This window comes from Cannabis sativa, chromosome 2 (genome assembly GCF_029168945.1).
Source record: "Cannabis sativa cultivar Pink pepper isolate KNU-18-1 chromosome 2, ASM2916894v1, whole genome shotgun sequence".
In the NCBI taxonomy this organism is placed as follows: domain Eukaryota; kingdom Viridiplantae; phylum Streptophyta; class Magnoliopsida; order Rosales; family Cannabaceae; genus Cannabis; species Cannabis sativa.
The window spans coordinates 55,559,788-55,579,283 of NC_083602.1; the positions used below are offsets into that span (position 1 = coordinate 55,559,788).

The 19,496-nt window shown below is 26.4% G+C and overlaps 3 protein-coding genes across 4 annotated transcripts in view; all 3 read right to left on the reverse strand.

Annotated features, from left to right (window-relative positions):
• LOC133035017 (protein CONSERVED ONLY IN THE GREEN LINEAGE 160, chloroplastic-like) overlaps positions 1-19,496 on the reverse strand; it is an 87,105-nt gene that overhangs the window by 2,515 nt on the left and 65,094 nt on the right. The gene's annotated exons all lie outside the window — the stretch shown is intronic.
• LOC133033998 (basic leucine zipper 34-like) lies at positions 353-5,145 on the reverse strand. 2 transcript variants are annotated; one of them, XM_061109030.1, is made up of 6 exons: positions 5,025-5,145; positions 4,434-4,876; positions 4,208-4,298; positions 1,338-1,464; positions 1,037-1,234; positions 353-817 (listed from the first exon to the last, which is right to left on the reverse strand). In XM_061109030.1, exons 2-6 carry the CDS (start codon positions 4,865-4,867, stop codon positions 549-551), a joined length of 1,119 nt encoding a protein of 372 aa, XP_060965013.1. In that variant the 5' UTR covers positions 4,868-4,876; positions 5,025-5,145; the 3' UTR covers positions 353-548. The 2 variants fall into 2 exon arrangements, with proteins under 2 accessions (XP_060965013.1, XP_060965014.1); XM_061109031.1 differs by lacking the exon at positions 5,025-5,145 and having other exon boundaries at positions 4,434-4,995.
• On the reverse strand, positions 11,921-15,975 carry LOC133033999 (uncharacterized). The gene is made up of 6 exons (XM_061109033.1): positions 15,853-15,975; positions 15,262-15,712; positions 14,998-15,088; positions 13,175-13,301; positions 12,866-13,078; positions 11,921-12,677 (listed from the first exon to the last, which is right to left on the reverse strand). Exons 2-6 carry the CDS (start codon positions 15,684-15,686, stop codon positions 12,412-12,414), a joined length of 1,122 nt encoding a protein of 373 aa, XP_060965016.1. The 5' UTR covers positions 15,687-15,712; positions 15,853-15,975; the 3' UTR covers positions 11,921-12,411.

Sequence of the window (19,496 nt, forward strand, 5' to 3'; positions counted from 1 at the left end):
AACCATTTATGAAGTAATGTTTATAATCTAACAACCTTTCAAAATTTATTAAAATTAATTTATTTTTTTAATCAAAGCGTCTTTCCTTTTGTTTTGTGGTTCCCGTTTCATTGCCATTAAAGACTACAATCAAAAATTTTATATTTAAAACTTTAGAGATAATAACTTTTTTTTATATTCATTTCAAACTTTATATTAATATTTTTTTAATATGCCATTTTATATCATATATCATATTAATTTACATATTAATATAAAAAAAATTAATACATTACTAAGCACACATTTTATCTATATATAAATAATTAAAAGTAACTAAAATAATTAAAAAAAATAAACAAACTGAGGTAATGATAATTTAATTATAAAATAAATAATAATTAAATTGTGAGGGAAACAACTAACAACACAAATAAATTAATAATGAAGTAATTGCATAAATTAAATTAAGGAAAAATAAATATTCATATTTCAAATTAAAATTTTGAAACGATGAAAATGCAACAAACATGGAGAGCAATAACAGTATCTATATCTTGTAAATGTAGTCATGCATATTCCGGTGTAGATCTAAAATGGTTCTTATAGAATTGAATATTAGTTTCAATGTCATGATGATCATGTTGTTTTGGTTCCTTGATGAAATTGGTTGTTGTCGACATCCATGATTGTACTCTTGTTTGATCTTCAACATGATGATCATCATCATGTTGTAGTGCTATTGTGTTACCCACCATCATTGATCTTGTACTTTGATCTTGATTTGGATTATAATTCCTAGTAATACCATTGATATTATTGCCTTCAAATTCAATATCTGCATACATTGATTCATATAAGATCAGCTATAAATTTATGAACTTAGTAATCAACTAGCTAATGTACATGTAATATGTAATTGTATATATATAAAATTATAAATAATATCAGATGTGATGATGTAGCAAATTAAAATGACCAACAAAGATGTGCCAAATATTTTATCTTGATTACTAATTATAAATTAATGAAATAACTCTAAATTTATATAATATACCTGGATTTGGGTGGTGTGGAAAGATGTCGGTAGGTTGGTTATTGAAATTAGGCATTATTTGATTCATTGATAAATTCCCTTCATGATGAGCCATTGATGATGCTTGGAATTGTTGTTGTTGTTCATATAATTGTTGTTGTTGCTGCTTATAGAGTACTCTTAACCTGTTCACTTCTGTTGTGTTCTTTTCAATTTCCACTGAAAAGTATAATAATATTAATATTAATAGAGTAAATACTATTATTATTAGATATATAATATTAAGAAAGTGATTATGTATTTTATAAATATGTATATATACTCTGTCCGAGTAAATCTTGATCTTTGTATACAGATATCTGGTGTGTCAACTTATTGTGCTCCAATTGCAAAAGTTGATACTCTTTGGCGTACGATTCAACTCGAGGATATAGCGATAATATTTGGCACTGCATTTATTAAAATTTTCTATTAACAATAATTAATTGTAATATAATCTCTTTATCTAATATATATATATAAAGTCAATTAGATAATATGTTGATCAGTGTATATGGATCAAGAATATCTTAGCTAGAAGAAATAAAAAATTATTAGTACAATTAAAAAAAAGTAAAAAAATTATATGTGACTATTTAATTAAGAATCATTAAGATCTAGATATATACTACTTTTAACAAAAGCTCTCAAATGCACCAACAATTGTTCTACAGACACATAAAGATTGTGTCCTCGAGCATCAACATATCCACAAATGTGTTTTCATTAAGTTTATATCCCACAAATCTTATAAAGAATTTTTAGGGACAAATTGTTTATGTTTAATGTCGGGATCACTTTTCATAAAATAAATAAAACTCACATAAAAAATCTAAAATTGTAAGATACACTGATATTCTTTTCAAAAGAAGAAAAAGACTAACCAATATTACATAACAACTATTTTTCTTTTGTAATTTTAAACTTTTATTGTTATATGTACTCAATATACTTAACTACGAGATAAGGGAATTCGATATCTGAGTTATATTATTTTGGGAATAGAGTATCTCTTGAAAATAATGATAAATATTGACAACACAGATGAGAGTTGGAACTGAATCATCTATGATTTAAGAATAATGTTTTGCTCTTTTGTCATGGAGATTTCAAGTCAATATACTTGATTCTACTAGATCTTAAGCTATTCTCAAACCTCAGGCCTTCAACCAAGTGAAGCCAATTCAGCCTTCTATTTTTGTGGGATGGAAGAAAGGGAAATACAAAGAGTTCTAGGTATCTTCGGCTACTTTAGAAGCTCTTTACCATTTAGGTATCTTGGAATTCGCATTGTAGCCTGTAGGCTTCTAAGCTCTGAAAGTGAGATACTGGTTGAGAAGATGACTAAAAGAATCAATGTATTGAGCTCCTAAAATCTCTCTTTTGCTGGACAAGTAATATTATTGATTAACTCTATCTTGATTTCTATTCACTTATACTGAGCTCAAATCATGTTGCTACCGAAAAAAAACATTGAAAAGAAATAATTCCATTTGTATTGCTTTCCTTTGGAAAGGGGTAGCAAACTATGTAGGTCCTAGTAATGTTTCTTGGGAAGAAATGTGCAAACCGAAGAAAGAAGATGGACTTGGGTTTAGAAAGACTACACTATGGAATACAATTGTCCATCAGTAAATATGTTTGGACATTTTCCACCAAACAAGAAGATCTTTGGGTTAAGTGAATTCATAATATATATTTGAAAGGGAAGTGTAGTGGGATTGCAAATTCCATCAAATAAAAGTTAGTACTAGAAGCATATTGTGGCAACCAAGAATCAATTTAAATCTAGTACTAGCTTTCAATTCCTTAAAGCAAGTACATATAATATTCAATAGGGGTACAAACTACTTACACGAGATTATGATACAATTCATTGGGCTGTTGTAGTTTGGAGCAGATTAAATATGCTTAAGCATAGTTTTATCTTATGGTTAGCCGTTCTAAAGAGGCTCTAGATAAAAGCTAGAATTTAATATCACCACAGATGCAAATGTATATGGTATGAGTGAAGATGATGATGAAACCTTTGAACACCTCTTCTTTAATTGTCAATATAGTAGCAGGTGCTTGAATGAACTAAAAGTTTGGTTGTCATATGGAGAACCAAGGCTATGGAAATATCAGGTCTTATTAGGTGGCTGGCTCAGGCGAAAATTACCAAAGCTCGAAAATGGTAATGGTTGTTTCTCTTGCAGCACTATAGTATATCGATTTTGGTAAAATAGAAATGAAGTGTTATGGAATGGAATGTGTTTGACAAGGGCAGTAATTATAAAATGAATTAAAGATGATGTAAAGAAAAGAGCAAAGTTTCTTTTGTTTTTGCCAAGAAAAGTTATAGTAAAGAGATACAAAGATGGAAAATTTGTAAATAGATTTTTCAAACTTTTTTGAGAGAGAAGTGTTGTATAGGTTGTAAACCAAAATTTTGAGGCAATATAAATCTTCTCTAAGTTATAAAATATATACCACGATAATAACTATATTTGTTATAGTTCATACAACAAATTAGAAATGTTTTTTAATTAAAATTATGAAAATAAATTTACATAAATTATTTTTGGAAAACTTTTTACAATTTCACATTTATTTATTTTTTCACATTTTTATGGTGTTTGTAAAAATAAGAGTAAAAAACCAAGAAAATCACATAAAAATAATAAGAAAACAATATCAAAACAATATAAAAAAAAACAATAAAAAATCAAAACAACAAAATAATAAGAGTACAATATAAAAATACATCAAATGATTGTATTTTATGTAAATAAAATCTTAAAAAACCATAAAAAAAATATTTAAAATTTCGTACAATTGTATTTTTTGTAATTTCTTTTTATTGTTTTTGTATTTTTTTGAAATAATTCCTAAAATTATTATATATTATTTTGTATCAAATCTATTATGTACTAATTCTTTGAAACGTATGCTTATGTACAAATAAAATGTATATAAATGTCATTTCAAATCCATTATTTTTTTTTAAAAAAAAAATCATGTCATTAAAGATATGCATTTAAATGTGTTATAATAATTAGTATATGCCAATAATGTTGCTATAGCTAGATTAAATATACAAGGATAGATAATTAAAGTAATTAATCCTATATTAAAATATTTAATAAATAAAAAAAATTACGGTTATCACACCTTCAAAGCCTTCACTGTGTTTTCCATGTCAGAGATATATTGAGCCTTCTTCATTCTAGATCTTTGTGAAGAAGCTCGGTTGGAAATTATCCTATACATATACAAATGAAATAACAAGGCCAACTTATTATTTTCTTCAAACGAAATCAGATCTAGCAAAAATAAAGAAAATTAACAAAACAACATAGCTAGAATAATGAAATTATATAATAACTGTTGTGTTTACCGTTTCATTTTCCTGGGGTCCATGTTAGGGTCTATGTTATGACCTAATCTGAACTGGATATCATTAGCCCTATTGTCCAAACTTTCCTTAGTATTACAAAAGCTTGGAATTAACTCAGCTACTTTTGGCCCTTGATTTTCATTAATTAGGTTTGAGAAAAGGGTATTATTAGTAGTACTACTAGCAGTAATATTAGTATTAAAAGCCTTAGTGGGGACTTCATTGCTACTACTACCAACACCACCATCACCAAAGTAGTCCATCAAGTGTGCTTTTTTCCACACTGGTAATGAACTAATACCCTTATTCATCATCAAAATTTTGCTTAGCTCATCATCATCATCATCATCATCATCATCATTATGATTATCTTCGAATGGTCTTTTATTTTTCCAATATGGCTCTACACCTCCAAAGGGTCCCTTTTCTTCCATTTCTCAGCCCTGCGGACAAAACAAAATAGAAGAATTAATCACAAAATATATATAATATTGTATTATTTATAAGAAGTACAAGACTATATATATATGACTACTAAGATACCCAAAAGAGAAAAGAAAAGAACTAGGAAGAAGAAATTTAGAGCTGTACTACTTTTCTATACTGAGACAATATACTTTGGAAGATCTGAGATTTGTAGTAGTGAAGATTACTAGCCTATTTGCACTCTTTATATAGGTAAAGTAGAGTTCATTTACCAAAAAAATACCCTCCACGTACTCGAACCCTAATGGTTCATTTGTTTCAAAGAAAAATAAGCCCTAAAATGCCGAAAGTACCCTCATCTTGTGCAATCCAAAAAGGAAATAGAATGTGATAGTATGGGTAATTATGTAAATTCATAAGCTGATTCTCTTAATTTCTCTTTCCATATATTTTTGTGTGTTTTTCTCTAACAATGGTAACTATAGATATAGACACATCATATTGTATGGGAAAAATGATATATAGCTGTTGCCTATTGTATAATATATATTAATTAATTACTGAGTGCACGAGGATAATACTAACCTGTATATTATAATTATATGTAACTGAAATTTCAGAGACACATATGGAACCCTAGCTTGCCAGTAATCATTATCCTTATATTACAGCTGAAATTATAATGACCTGGTACAATTAAATAATAAAACATTTAAATTAAGAAAGACACTTTTAATATATCAATAAATGTGCAAAAAAATATATATCAGCAAGTTTATAAATTGTAATTTATTAGGAATTTAATTAATGAGTACTTCTTACAATTTTAATTGGTATATAATATGGGTGGAGAATTAGAGGATTTTGAGTCCACAATAATTTTTTTTTTTTTTTATGAACTAGATTATATTTTTATTACTCTAATAACTTTTTTGTACAACCTAAAAACACCTTCATCTAGAAGTAGAAGGCCTTAAATTTACCTATACAATGATATTTACAAAAACTGAAACCATTCTCTATTTTTTTTTTTACTTTACTTTTTTTGGCATTACAAGAATTACTCTATTTTTAACCATCCATTTTAGCTGTTGCATCGACTCAGCAACCTGCATCCTATTCGAGTTCCATAACATATCATTTTTAGCAATTCAAATCACGTAAACTAAGGTTTCTATTTTAGCCGACTTTACGAACTCTTCTTAAATTTAGAATGCTTAGCTTTCCTTATCCACTTCAGCAGGCCTTGTAGGTTACCAGCAGTGGTATGCCACTTTAACCGAGCTTTAACCTGTGTCATGAAGCTATGCTTTAGTGTATTAAGCCTAGACCAGACTTCATTGCACCATTTAACTCTTTCATGCATCTAATAATCAAACAAGCAATAACCTGTTGCAATTTTATACTCATTAGGAGTGAACATATTTGTCTGCACCAAAAGCTTAACTTTGTCTTTAATTTTGACTCCAATATCAGCTGCTGTGAAGAGGAGCATTGTACTCCCAACAGTTGTGTTGTTTTATGTACATACAGTACACCCATTTAACCCACAAGCTGTTCTTCTTTTTTGCAACTGCCCACACATATGTTTGATCATTGCTGCAGCATGCCAAGTACCAATATTTAACAAGCCCAGGCCCCCAGCTTTCTTAGGTTTACACAGACTTTCCCATGCTATACATCCTACCCTTGCCATCATGTCCTTCCCTTGTCAGAGGAAGCTTCTACATATGCTTTCTATCTCCTTGATGACTTTCTTAGGCAGAAACATAATTTGACTCCAATATATGTGTATTGTGAGTAACACAGAATAAATAAGCACTAATCTACCACCAAAGGATAGATTTTTAGTGCTCCATATTAGTGGTGCCCACAATATTAGAACTAGGTATATATTAGTGGTGCCCAATACTGCTATGAGTTAGTTCCTTGCGAATCGTTAATAATTTTTTATAATGTTAAAATATATAAGAGAAACATAGACATTTTTGATAATTTTTAAAATTAAATTTATAATATTAGTAATTGTATTGGTATACCTTGCACGTACTCTAAAAAATTATTCACATGTCAGTTTCAGAATGTGGTATATTAACTTTCCTAAATCCTACTTAGTTACGCTAATCTTGATTTTATTACCTTATTAGCCACATGTGGTTTGTAATTCTCATAAACCTAACAGTTCCGACTAACAATTTGTCAGATTGGTTTGAGTTGTTAAGATTTGTTACAGACTCATTAAATGATGTCTTTCTTGGTATTTTGTGTTGCAGATCAATACCTATATCTTTTGAAGTCTAGCCTCATTTTCATTAACTCAAAGGAAAAGGGAAAAGAGGAGAGAGATAGCAGTAGAGATTCTAGAGAGAGAATTGAGAGTAGGGGTTTGGGAAATACTTTTAAGAGATTTGTATGGGATGTGAGAAGAGAGTTGTGAGGGTTGAGTGATTGTTCAAGTTCTTCAATGTAAATGGGTTCTTTGGTTTCTCATCTATATCCTATGTAATGATATGTTCTCCGATCGATCTGAGATAAATTTATAACAAATTTATTTTCTCATAGTGAAACCTCTTTGAAGAACTGGAGCCTGCCATTAATTAGGTCGAACCAATATAAACTTAGTTGTGATTTATCTATTTATTTTATCTTAATGGTTTCTAGTTTAATTTAGTTGTTTATTGCTATATGAGATAAAATCTACTAAAGTTTTGTTTTGAGTGTGTGTTTACAACATAACCACTAATATTTTTTATTTGTGTTATGGTGGTACAGGTTCTTAGAGATGGTGAATGGAGTGTGGAAGGAATCTACTATTTTAGTTCCAAGAGACATCATTAACATCAAATTAGAAGATTTAATTCAAGCTAACGTTCCATCCTTTATGAAAATGATCCTTTAAAGATTTCTTTCATTGAAGAATCACTTCTTGGACCGAGAATGTTAGAGATGAAATTTTTTGATTTCAACATGCAAACAAGATCTTATATATTGAAGTAATATTTTCACCTAGTAATAATACTTTGGAAAGACAACATATCTTGTTGATAACCTTTTAGAACTTATTAAAAATAATTTAAAAAATATATTTCCTTTTATTTTGTGGTTCCATTGCTAATAGAAATTACAATTAACAATTTTATATTTAAAACTTTAGACAATAATTTTTTAATAAAAATTTACTTTTATATATTCATTTCAAATTCGATATTAAACATTCTTAGGACGCATTTGGAAATCTAAGAGGAAAATGGATTTGAGTGTAATGGAAAGTAATTACACAGTTTTGTGTGTTTGTTTGATCATGTAATTACACTGTACTGTATAATTTGAGGTAATTGAGAAATTTCAATTACACTCTCCAATTCTCATGCCCCATGGGTGTAATTACACTATGTAATTACTAAAAAAAATCATTTTTAATATTTTGTACTAAAAATTATTATTTTTCAGTGTAGTAATTACTAACCATTTTGTCAAATAAGAAATTAAAAATTCATAAGTAATTACTATCTGAACGTATCAAAATAAATCAGGTGAGTGAAAAATAAAAGAAAAAATTTACACATTAAGTGGAGAAAAAAATAAGAAAGAGTAAAATTGAATTAATTAATTAAGAATAATGAAGAAGAGTGGCTAACAAAATAAAATTAAGTACAGAGTGGCTAACAAAATAAAAAGCGTATAAGAAAATAGCAAGTGTAAGAAAATATATCAAATAAGAAAGAAATAATTGATATATATGTATATATATACTAGGTGATTGTTACGTGCCAAGCTACGTAGTGTTAGTTTTATTTAATATTTTAGTTTTTTATTTTAATTAATAATTAAAATAGTATAATTATTTGAACGATTTGTTTTATAAAAATAAAATATGTGTCAGTATATTTAGTAAGTAAAACATAGTTGTGTTATAATAATATATGTTATTAATAGTAAAATGTACATTAATCTTCTAATTGAAAAAAGTTTTATTATCTCATTCCATATCTAATAATAGCTACACAACTATATATTTATAGACTTTCACATTCTTTGCAAATTACTAATAAACACCAATAATATTTTCATATTCTAATATTTTTCAATCTTCTCCTCTTGGTGGTAAAATTAAAAATAAAACTAAAAATAAGCACAAACATATAAGGTAAATACTAATTATAGCCCATTTCATCTTTTCTTATTATTATTTTTTTAAGTCCAAGCCCAAAAATCTTTAAGTCAACACAATCAATCTTCTTTTATATTATCTTTTCTAGATATTTTATCAATATTTTTTTTAAAAAAAAATAAATAAAAAAATTATTAATATTCTCCCAAGATAAGTTTGTTAGAGAGATATGTGGTTAAGATGATTTTTTTAATTTAAAAAGAGATTATTAATATTTAAAAGATTGTTTATTTAAAAGATTGTTTAATTTTTTGGGTTTAATTATTGGGTTTATTTTTTAACGGGAGATCAAACCTAATCGTTAAATTTAACAGAATATTCTTTTATTTTTAAAAAATAAATAAAAAAATTATTAATATTCTCCCAAGATAAGTTTGTTAGAGAGATATGTGGTTAAGATGATTTTTTTAATTTAAAAAGAGATTATTAATATTTAAAAGATTGTTTATTTAAAAGATTGTTTAATTTTTTGGGTTTAATTATTGGGTTTATTTTTTAACGGGAGATCAAACCTAATCGTTAAATTTAACAGAATATTCTTTTATTTTTAAAAAATAAATAAAAAAATTATTAATATTCTCCCAAGATAAGTTTGTTAGAGAGATATGTGGTTAAGATGATTTTTTTAATTTAAAAAGAGATTATTAATATTTAAAAGATTGTTTATTTAAAAGATTGTTTAATTTTTTGGGTTTAATTATTGGGTTTATTTTTTAACGGGAGATCAAACCTAATCGTTAAATTTAACAGAATATTCTTTTATTTTTAAGTATATTCTGTTAAACCAAGAATGTTAAACCAAGAAATGCCGTTAGATAGACACTTTTAATATATAAAGATATTACGTGCAAACATATATAAATAAATTATTTACTTATTCCTAACTTCAGTTTAATTTATGAAATTATCTTTAATGTTAGTTTATTGAAGATATCTTAAAACTATTATTTTGTTTAGGACGTTAGTTAATTGAAAATATTAAAATAATATTAAAAATAGAAAATAACAATTTACTTAAAAAAAAAAACTAACATGCAATGATTAATATACATAAAAATTTATAAAATATCATGGTACAATTATTTGATTATTAATATTAGTATAATATATAGATATATATATTTTTTAAAAAAAAATTGTTTCTTGAATATCTCTAGATGCTTCAATTTAACTTTGTTAGACATGATAATTTCAATTTAATTTGTATATTTATGAGAATAATTTACATATTTTTAATATTAATTTCCATGACTGCACTCGTTATATCTTGAGTTGGTTACGACTTTAGAATCTGTGTCTCCCATTATATGAAAGAGACAAATGATTTTTAATGTCTTCCCAAATATATAAGTCGCTAAATCTTTTTTTTTTTCTGTGTAGTGAGCGATACTATTTTTTAAATTCTAATTTATTATTATTACTATTTTACTTTATTAATGCTTATGGTTTTATTTCATCAATGAGTTTGGTATACCATACACTCTAAAGAATTATTTACATATCAGTTTCAAAATGTGGTATATTAACTTTCCTAAATCCTACTTAGCTATGCTACTCTTGATTATATTACTTTATTAGCCACATGTGGTTTGTAATTCTCATAAACCTAACAGTTCCGACTAACAATTTGTCAGATTGGTTTGAGTTGTTAAGATCTGTTACAGACTCACTAAATGATGACTTTCTTGGTATTTTGTGTTGCAGATCAATACATATATATTTTGAAGTCTAACCTCATTTTCATTAAGTCAAAGGAAAAGGGAAAATAGGAGAGAGATAGCAGTAGAGATTCTAGAGAGAGAATTGAGAGTAGGGGTTTGGGAAATATTTTTGAGGGATTTGTATGGGATGTGGGAAGAGAGTTGTGAGGGTTGAGTGATTGTTCAAGTTCTTCGATATAAATGGGTTCTTTGGTTTCTCATCTATGTCTTATGCATGCATGTCATGTTCTCCAATCGATTTGAGATAAATTTATAACAAATTTATTTTCTCATAGTGGAACCTCTTGGAAGACTTGGAGTCTGCTATTAATTAAGTCGAACCAATATAAACCTAGTTGTGATTTATCTATTTATTTTATCTTAATTATTTCTAGTTTATTTTAGTTGTTTATTGCTATTTGAGGTAGAATCTACCAAAGTTTTGTTTTGAGTGTGTTTACAACATAACCACTAATATTCTTTATATGTGTTATGGTGGTATAGGTTCTTAGAGATGGTGAATAGAGCGTGAAAGGAATCTACTATTTTAGTTCCAAGAGACATCATTAACATCAAATTAGAAGATATAATCCGAGTTAATGTTTCATCCTTTATGAAAATGATTCTTTAAAGATTTCTTTCATTGAAGAATCACTTCTTGGACCAAGGTCAGAGTTGAACTTTTTTGGTTTCAACTAATTGCAAACAAGATTTATATATTGAAGTAGTTATATTTTCACTTTAGTGCTAATACTTTCTTTGGAAATACAACATATCTTGTTGACAACCCTTTAGAACATATTAAAAATAATTTAAAAAATATCTTTCCTTTTATTTTGTGGTTTCATTGCCAATAGAAATTAAAATTAACAATTTTATATTTAAAACTGCAGACAATAATTTTTTAATGAAAAATTTACTTTTACATATTTATTTAAAATTTGATATTAAACATTCTTAGGATGCGTTTGGAAATCTAGGAGGAAATTAGAATTGAGTGTAATGGAAAGTAATTACACAGTTTTATGTTTTTATTTGATCATGTAATTACACTGTACTGTATAATTTGGGGTAATTGAGAGACTTCAATTACACTTTCCAAGATCTCATGTCCCATGAGAGTTGGGTGTAATTATATTATATAATTATTAAAAAATTTTCATTTTAAATATTATGTACTAAAAATTAATATTTTTTTGTGTAGTAATTATTAACTATTTTGTAAAATAAGAAATTAAGAATTTATAAGTAATTACTATACCGTATAATCCAAACATATATTGCTTAATATACAGTGTAAGTAATAATTACTATACTGCGTAACTACTAGTAATTACACAGTTACTTCCAAATATACTCTTACTATAATATTATTAATTATATCATCCATAATATCATTTACAACATATAATAGAAAAAACATAGTAGTATTTATATATATAAAAATTAATAAAGAGTAACTAAAATAATTAAAAAATAAACAAATAGAGGTAATAATAATTTATAAAATAAATAGTAATTAAGTTGTGAGACAAACAGCTGACAACACAAACAAATAAATAATAAAGTAATTGATAAATTAAATCAAGAAAAAATAAATATTAAACACAATTTAAAATTTTGAAACGATGGAAGGCAACAATGAGGAGAGCAGCAATATATATATCTTTTGTAGAAGTAGTCATGCATATTCTGGTATAGATCCAAAATGGTTGTTATAGAATTGAATATCGGTTTCAATGTCATGATCATGTTGTTTTGGTTCTTCGATAAAATTGGTTGTTGTTGTCGTCCATGATTGTCCTGTTTGATCTTGAACATGATCACTATCATCTACATCATATTGCAGTGTTGTATTACTCACCATCTGTGATCTTGTACTTTGATCTTGAATTAGATTATAATTCCCAGTAGCACCATTAATATTATTGCATCCGAATTCAACATCTGCACACATTGATAAGATATCAACTACAATTTTATAAACCTAAATTTTTAACCAGCTACATTGTACATGTAATTTGCAATTATATATATAGTTATGAATATAATAAGAAATGTGATGATGCAGTAAAGTAAAATGATTGTGTCAAATATTTTATTTTGATTAATAATTATAAATTAATATAATATACCTAAGTCTGGGTAGTGTGGAAAGATCTGGGTAGGTTGATTATTGAAATAATTAGGCATTATTTGGTTCATTGATAAATACTCTTCATGATGAGGCAATGATGGTGCTTGAAAATAGTGGTGGTACTGTTGTTGTATATGTAGTTGTTGTTGTTGCTGCTTAAAATAGAGTACCCTCAGCCTGTTCACTTCTGCTTTATTCTTCTCAAATTCCACTAAACATTATAATTAATATTATCAAGAGAGTAATATTATTATTATTATCATATTAAGCAAGTGAAATATTATATAAATATGTATATATAATATACCTTGTCCAAGTAATTCTTGATTCGTATATACAGATATCTGATGAGTCAACTTAGTATGCTCCAATTGTAAAAGTTGATGCTCTTTTGTGTACAATGCAACTCGAGGAGATAGCGATGATATTTGGCTCTACATTTATATTAATTTTTTTTATTAAATTATAATATATATCTTTTTATCTCATATGTACATATACATAAAATTAATTAGCTAGATAGCATATAAATTTGATTAGTGTGTATGGTTCGAAGATATCTTAAGAGCAAGAAGGAATAAAAATTATCACTGTAAAATTTTCTGTGCTTATCTTTGGAAAGGCGGTGAGATGCTAAATGGCTCTATAGTCATGTGGCTTGGTAAGAAATTTATAGTGATAAAAAAGTGGGAGGTCTTGGTGTCAAAAATATTGCATTATGGAATCTTTGTGTCACAAGCAAACATGTTTGGGCTATCACTAAGAATAAGGATAACTTTTGGATTAAGTGAATTAACTCTATTTACTTAAAAAAAAAAGATGATTGGTTGGACTATGGAGTTCCACTTGATGCTAGTTGGTATTGGAAAAAGATAGTGTAAACTAAGGAAAAAAAAAGTTAAAGCTTTCTTTCTCTAAATTTGAGTTTCAAAAGTTTAACTTCTCCATTTCAGGTTTATGTGACAAAATGCAACAAACGAATATGAAAACGTGGAATACAATCTGATTTGGGACAGGTCTATTATGCCTAAACACAGTGTGGTTATGTGGCTGTCCCTTTGAGAAAGACTCCCACAAGGGATCAGTTTTTTAATTTTGATAGAATCCAAGATTCTACTTATTTATTGTGTGGTTTAGTGAATGAAGGGCACAATGCTATAGCATTCACTAAATGAACCTTGGATGATTATGCCCTCTTTAAAATATATATATATAAATTAATTATTTATAATAAACGGTCGGGTCTGGTTTAACCGTTAAGTATTTATTACGAACCGCAATTGAACCATTATGCAGTAAACGGTCCGGATTTAACCAGATCACAAAAAACGATTCTCCGGTTACAATTTATAGTGGTTCAGATTGTCGGTCTAGATTTAAACTGTGATTTTTCGATTTTGATGAACTACCCTAGCGTATATAAATAAATAAGGTGTATATAAATGTCCATTCAAATCTATATATATAAATATATATAGATTAAGTATTAGTAACAGATATGCATATATATATATATGCATTGCTTAGAGTTGTATCAAATATGATATTATCTAATTATTGATTTAAATTATAATAATAAATTAATATAATTATAATTTTTAAATATATAAATTTAATTTAATTTTAAATTTATTTATAAAAAATATATCTAACTAATTTTATTAAACAATAAAATAAGAAAATAAATTTAAATATTTTAAATAATATAACTAATAAATTCGTTACAAGTTATAATTATTTAATTGAATTATTGTCTAATTTAAATTTATATTAAAATTTATAAATAATATTTTTTTTTATACTTTAAAATTAAATTTAAATATTTAAAATTAATATTTTCTAAAAAAAAAAGATAATTAATTGTTGATTTAACTGTGCTAGCTAGCTTTAACTATTAACTTTAGGGAAAAAAATTGTTAAACAAACAATTTGTGTTAGATAGCTACATAAGAGAAATATTAAAGAAATTCCTCAAAAATGTATTTAAATGTGTTAATTTTTTTTTTTTGAAAGGTACTTAAATGTGTTAATTAGTACGCCAATGTTGCTAGTTAGATTAAATATACAAGGATATATAAATAATGTAGAATATGAAAAAAAGAAAGAAAAAAAAATCACGGTTTGTCACACCTTCAAAGCCCTCACTGTGTTTTCCATGTCTGAGATATATTGAATCTTCTTCCATCTAGATCTTTGTGCAGAAGCTCGATTGGAAATTATCCTAAATATATATAAATGAATTAGAATCTATATACTTACACAAGGTAATAAAACATATATATATGTCAAGCTATTTTCTTCAAACGAAATCAGATCTAGGAAAAATGAAATAAAGAAAATTGACAAAATTAACAACATATAGAATAATGAAATAATATAACTTGGTGTGTTTACCGTTTGATTTTCCTTGGGTCCATGTTAGGGTCTATGTTATGACCATATCTGAACTGGATATGATCATTAGCCCTATTGTCCAAACTTTCCTTAGTATTACAAAAGCTTGGAAACTCATCAGCTCTTGGCCCTTGATTTTCATTAATTAGGGCTGAGAAAAGGGTATTAGTACTACTATTATTAATAGTGGTAGTAGTATTAAAAGCCTTGCTGGGGGCTCCATTGCTACTACTACCACCACTAAAGTAGTCCATCAAGTGTGCTTTTTTCCACAATGGTAATGAACTAATAATACCCTCATTCATTATCAAAGTGTTGCTTAGCTCATCATCATCATTTTTTTGATTACCTTCGAGTTCGAGTTCCAATGGTCTTTTATTTTTCCAATATGGCTCTACACCTCCAAAGGACCCATTTTCTTCCATTTCTGATCAGTATATATATATAAGCCCTGGGGACAAAACAAACAGAAGAATCTCAAAATATTGAATTGTTTATATATATATAACTACTATAATACCCAAAAGAGAAAAGAAAAGAATTAGGAAGAAAAAATTTAGAGCTATTTTTTTCTATACTGAGACAATATACTTTGGAAGATCTGAGATTTGTAGTAGTGAAGATAAAATTACTAGCCTATTTCCACTCTTTATATAGGTAAAGTAGAGTTCATTTACCAAAAAGAAATCCTAGTCATCACTAGAACCCTAATGGTTCATTTGTAATTTAAAGAAAAATAAGCCCTAATGTACCGAAATTACCCCCAACTGGTGCAATCCGAAACGGGAATAGAATAGAGTAATAAAGGTAATTATGTAAATTTGTAAACTTGTATTCCTTTTTTTTTTCCTTTCCATATATTTGAGTGTTTTTTCCTCTAACAATGGTAAATATACAGACATAGACAAAAACCTTGCATATTGTTTATGGGAAAATATATATAAATAGCTGTTACCTGTTATATATATATTAATTAATTAATTATAAACCGAGTGCACGAGGATAATACTATAACATATATAATAAATACATGTAACTGAAATTTCAGAGGCATATATGGAACCCTATATAGCTTGCTAGTAATCATTATCTTATATTACAGCCAAAATAATAATGGCCCGGTATATAAAATCCTACGAAGTACTGACTATAGCATTACTCGATTGCCATTTCTCTCTAAATATAAATTTTGAGCTTGCTTCATAATAATAAACTAAAAGCTTTTAAAGAACAAGAACACTCATTCTTCGTGAATTAATAATATATACATATTATATATCTAATTTTCAAACAAATGCATTATTCTGAAATGGTTAAGTTCAAACGTATATAAGTTTACGAGCTACATAGGATTCTGAAATGCATAAATACATATTATCTTTGGATGCTCCGCTCTTGTAATTAAGTTAATATTAATTTATTTTCTTTTTTATTATTCTATAATAGAATAAAAATAAACGTATATGCGTAACGATAAGAATAATGGTGTCCTATATATATATATTGGATAACTTAATTACTATTAATTAATACAATTAGTACATGCACATGTATATACACAACCTTCTTCTTTAACATTACTATACATAAATATATACATACGTATTATAACTATTTCAGAGAGAAAATGGAAAGCACCTGGGATTGTTGTTCCATTCATTCATTCTCTGTTTGGAAACTGATATTAGTGTTATTATTTCTATGATATCAAGGATTTACTAGCAAGGGATCGAGTAATTAGGACAAGATAAGAAAATTATTCCATCTGAATTTAGTTATGTGAGAAAGCAAAATAATTCATGTGGGTAATTTAGAATTTCTTTTAATATTTTTATCCTTAAATTTGCTCTAATAATGAAGAAAAATTGTTTAAGTATAAATAAAAAAGATAAACAAATAATGTATATATATATATTTTTAGCTATTTCATTTTTTCCTACCAAAATATATATATTTTGATAGCCACGTACTATACTTCTAAAAACAGTACGAAAGACATTTAATGGAAAATTTTTCTACAGTTGAATTTAACAAATGTATATTGCTTGTGAACTTTATAATCGCTTGCATGTCTTATAGATCTATCCGTCGTTGATTGAAAAATTGAAACTGATAATAGTTACATAATTACAGCATTAATTTTAAAATTTCTATATTTTGTCGTAATTGTGTTGAGTATTATCCAAAATTATTTATCAATAATTGATCAAGAATATAAATTTTATACCTATCACCGTCATCATAGTGGAATTATAATCAACTAATTATTAATTAATAAATAAGAAAATATGTTGAAATATTTTTATTTAATTCAGCTATAGGTAGTTTTTTTTTTGGCACAAATCAGTATTTTCAAGTATCAGAATGATAATAGGCTTCTACCGAATTTGGAGGCATCAAATATTCTTTGAACCTCATTTTTTGCCATGCAATAAAATATTTCAGATTTTGCCATACTTGATTATGTTTGAGAAAATAGCTTAAGACCTCGAAGCATTTGATAGACAAATTTAAAGTCACCGGCCGTGACATAACAAAAAGAACATCATCTGCAAAATAAAGATGGTTAAGCTTGAGTTGGTCAAAAATAATTCATGAAAAAGATGACAACAAAGAAAAATAATTCATGTCGGTTTAGAAATTTTTTTAGTATTTTTATGCTTAAAATTTATCTATTTATGAAAAAAAATATGTTTAAGTGAAATTTTGAAAAAAAAAAAAAAGATGAACAAATGTATATATATATATATATATATAACTAATATATTTTTAATTACCAAAATATATATTTTGATAGTTACGTATTACTACAGTACTAAAAAGAATAAAAAGACATAACATATACGTGAAAAATATATTTACAATGGAATCCATTTTAAAATTAATAAATGTATTGCATGTAAAGTATGTGTTTACGTGTGTGTCTTATAGATCTATCCGTTACTGATTGAAAATTTGAAACTGATACTCATAAGAAATGATTACTTAATTACAACATTAATTTCAGAATTTTTATATATTTTTTTTATGGTAACTGCGTTAAGTATTGTCCAACAAATTATTTGTCAATGATTGAAGAATATGAACTTTCCTCTCACGGTCGTCTCAAATTTAGTTATAATCAACCTAATTAATTAGTAAGATAATTTGTTGCAATTATGTTGAGTATTATCCAAAGTTATTTACCACTAATTGAAGAATATGAATTTTACATCTATCACCGTCATCACGAGTGGAATAATTATAATCAACTTATTAATTAATAAGTAAGAAATATGTTGTAGTACTTTTGTTTAATTCAACTATAGGTAGTAATTGTTTGGCACAAATCAGTATTTTCAAGTATCGGAGTGATAATAAGCTTCTACCGAATTCAGAGGCATCAACTATCCTTTGAACCTCATTTTCTGCCATACAACAAAATATTTCAGATTTTGCCAAACTTAATTATGTTTGAGAAAATAGCTTGAGACCTTGAAACATTTGATGGACAGATTTAAAGTCACCATGACATAACAAAAAAACATCATCTGCAAAACAAAGATGATTAAGCTTTGAGTTCGTCAAAAATAATTCATGAAAAAGATGGCGACAAAAAAAAAATAATTCATGTCGGTTTAGAAATTTTTTAATATTTTTATCCTTAAAATTTTTCTATTTATAAAAAAAAAGATGTTTAAGTGAAATTTTGAAAAAAAAAAATACATGTATATATTTAACTAATATATTTTTTACCAGAAATATAAATATATATATATATATATATATTTATAGCTACGTATTACTATAGTACTAAAAAGAATAAAAAGACATGTAACATGTACGTGAAAAATATATTTACAGTGGAATCCATTTTAAATTTAATAAATGTATTGCATGTGAAGTATGTGTTTACGTGTGTGTTTTATAGATCTATTCGTTACTGATTAAAAATTTGAAACTGATATTCATAAGAAATGATTACTTAATTATAACATTAATTTCATAATTGTTACATTTTTTTTAGTAATTGCGTTAAGTATTGTCCAACAAATTATTTGTCAATGATTGAAGAATATGAACGTTTCTCTTATGATCGTCTCAAATTTAGTTATAATCAATTTAATCAATTAGTAAGATAATTTGTTGCAATTTTGTTTAATTTATTAAAATTAAGAAAAGTGTTGTCAAATAAATAACTTCTTAAATAAAAATGATAAAAATACATTAATAACACAAAACAACACTACCACAAA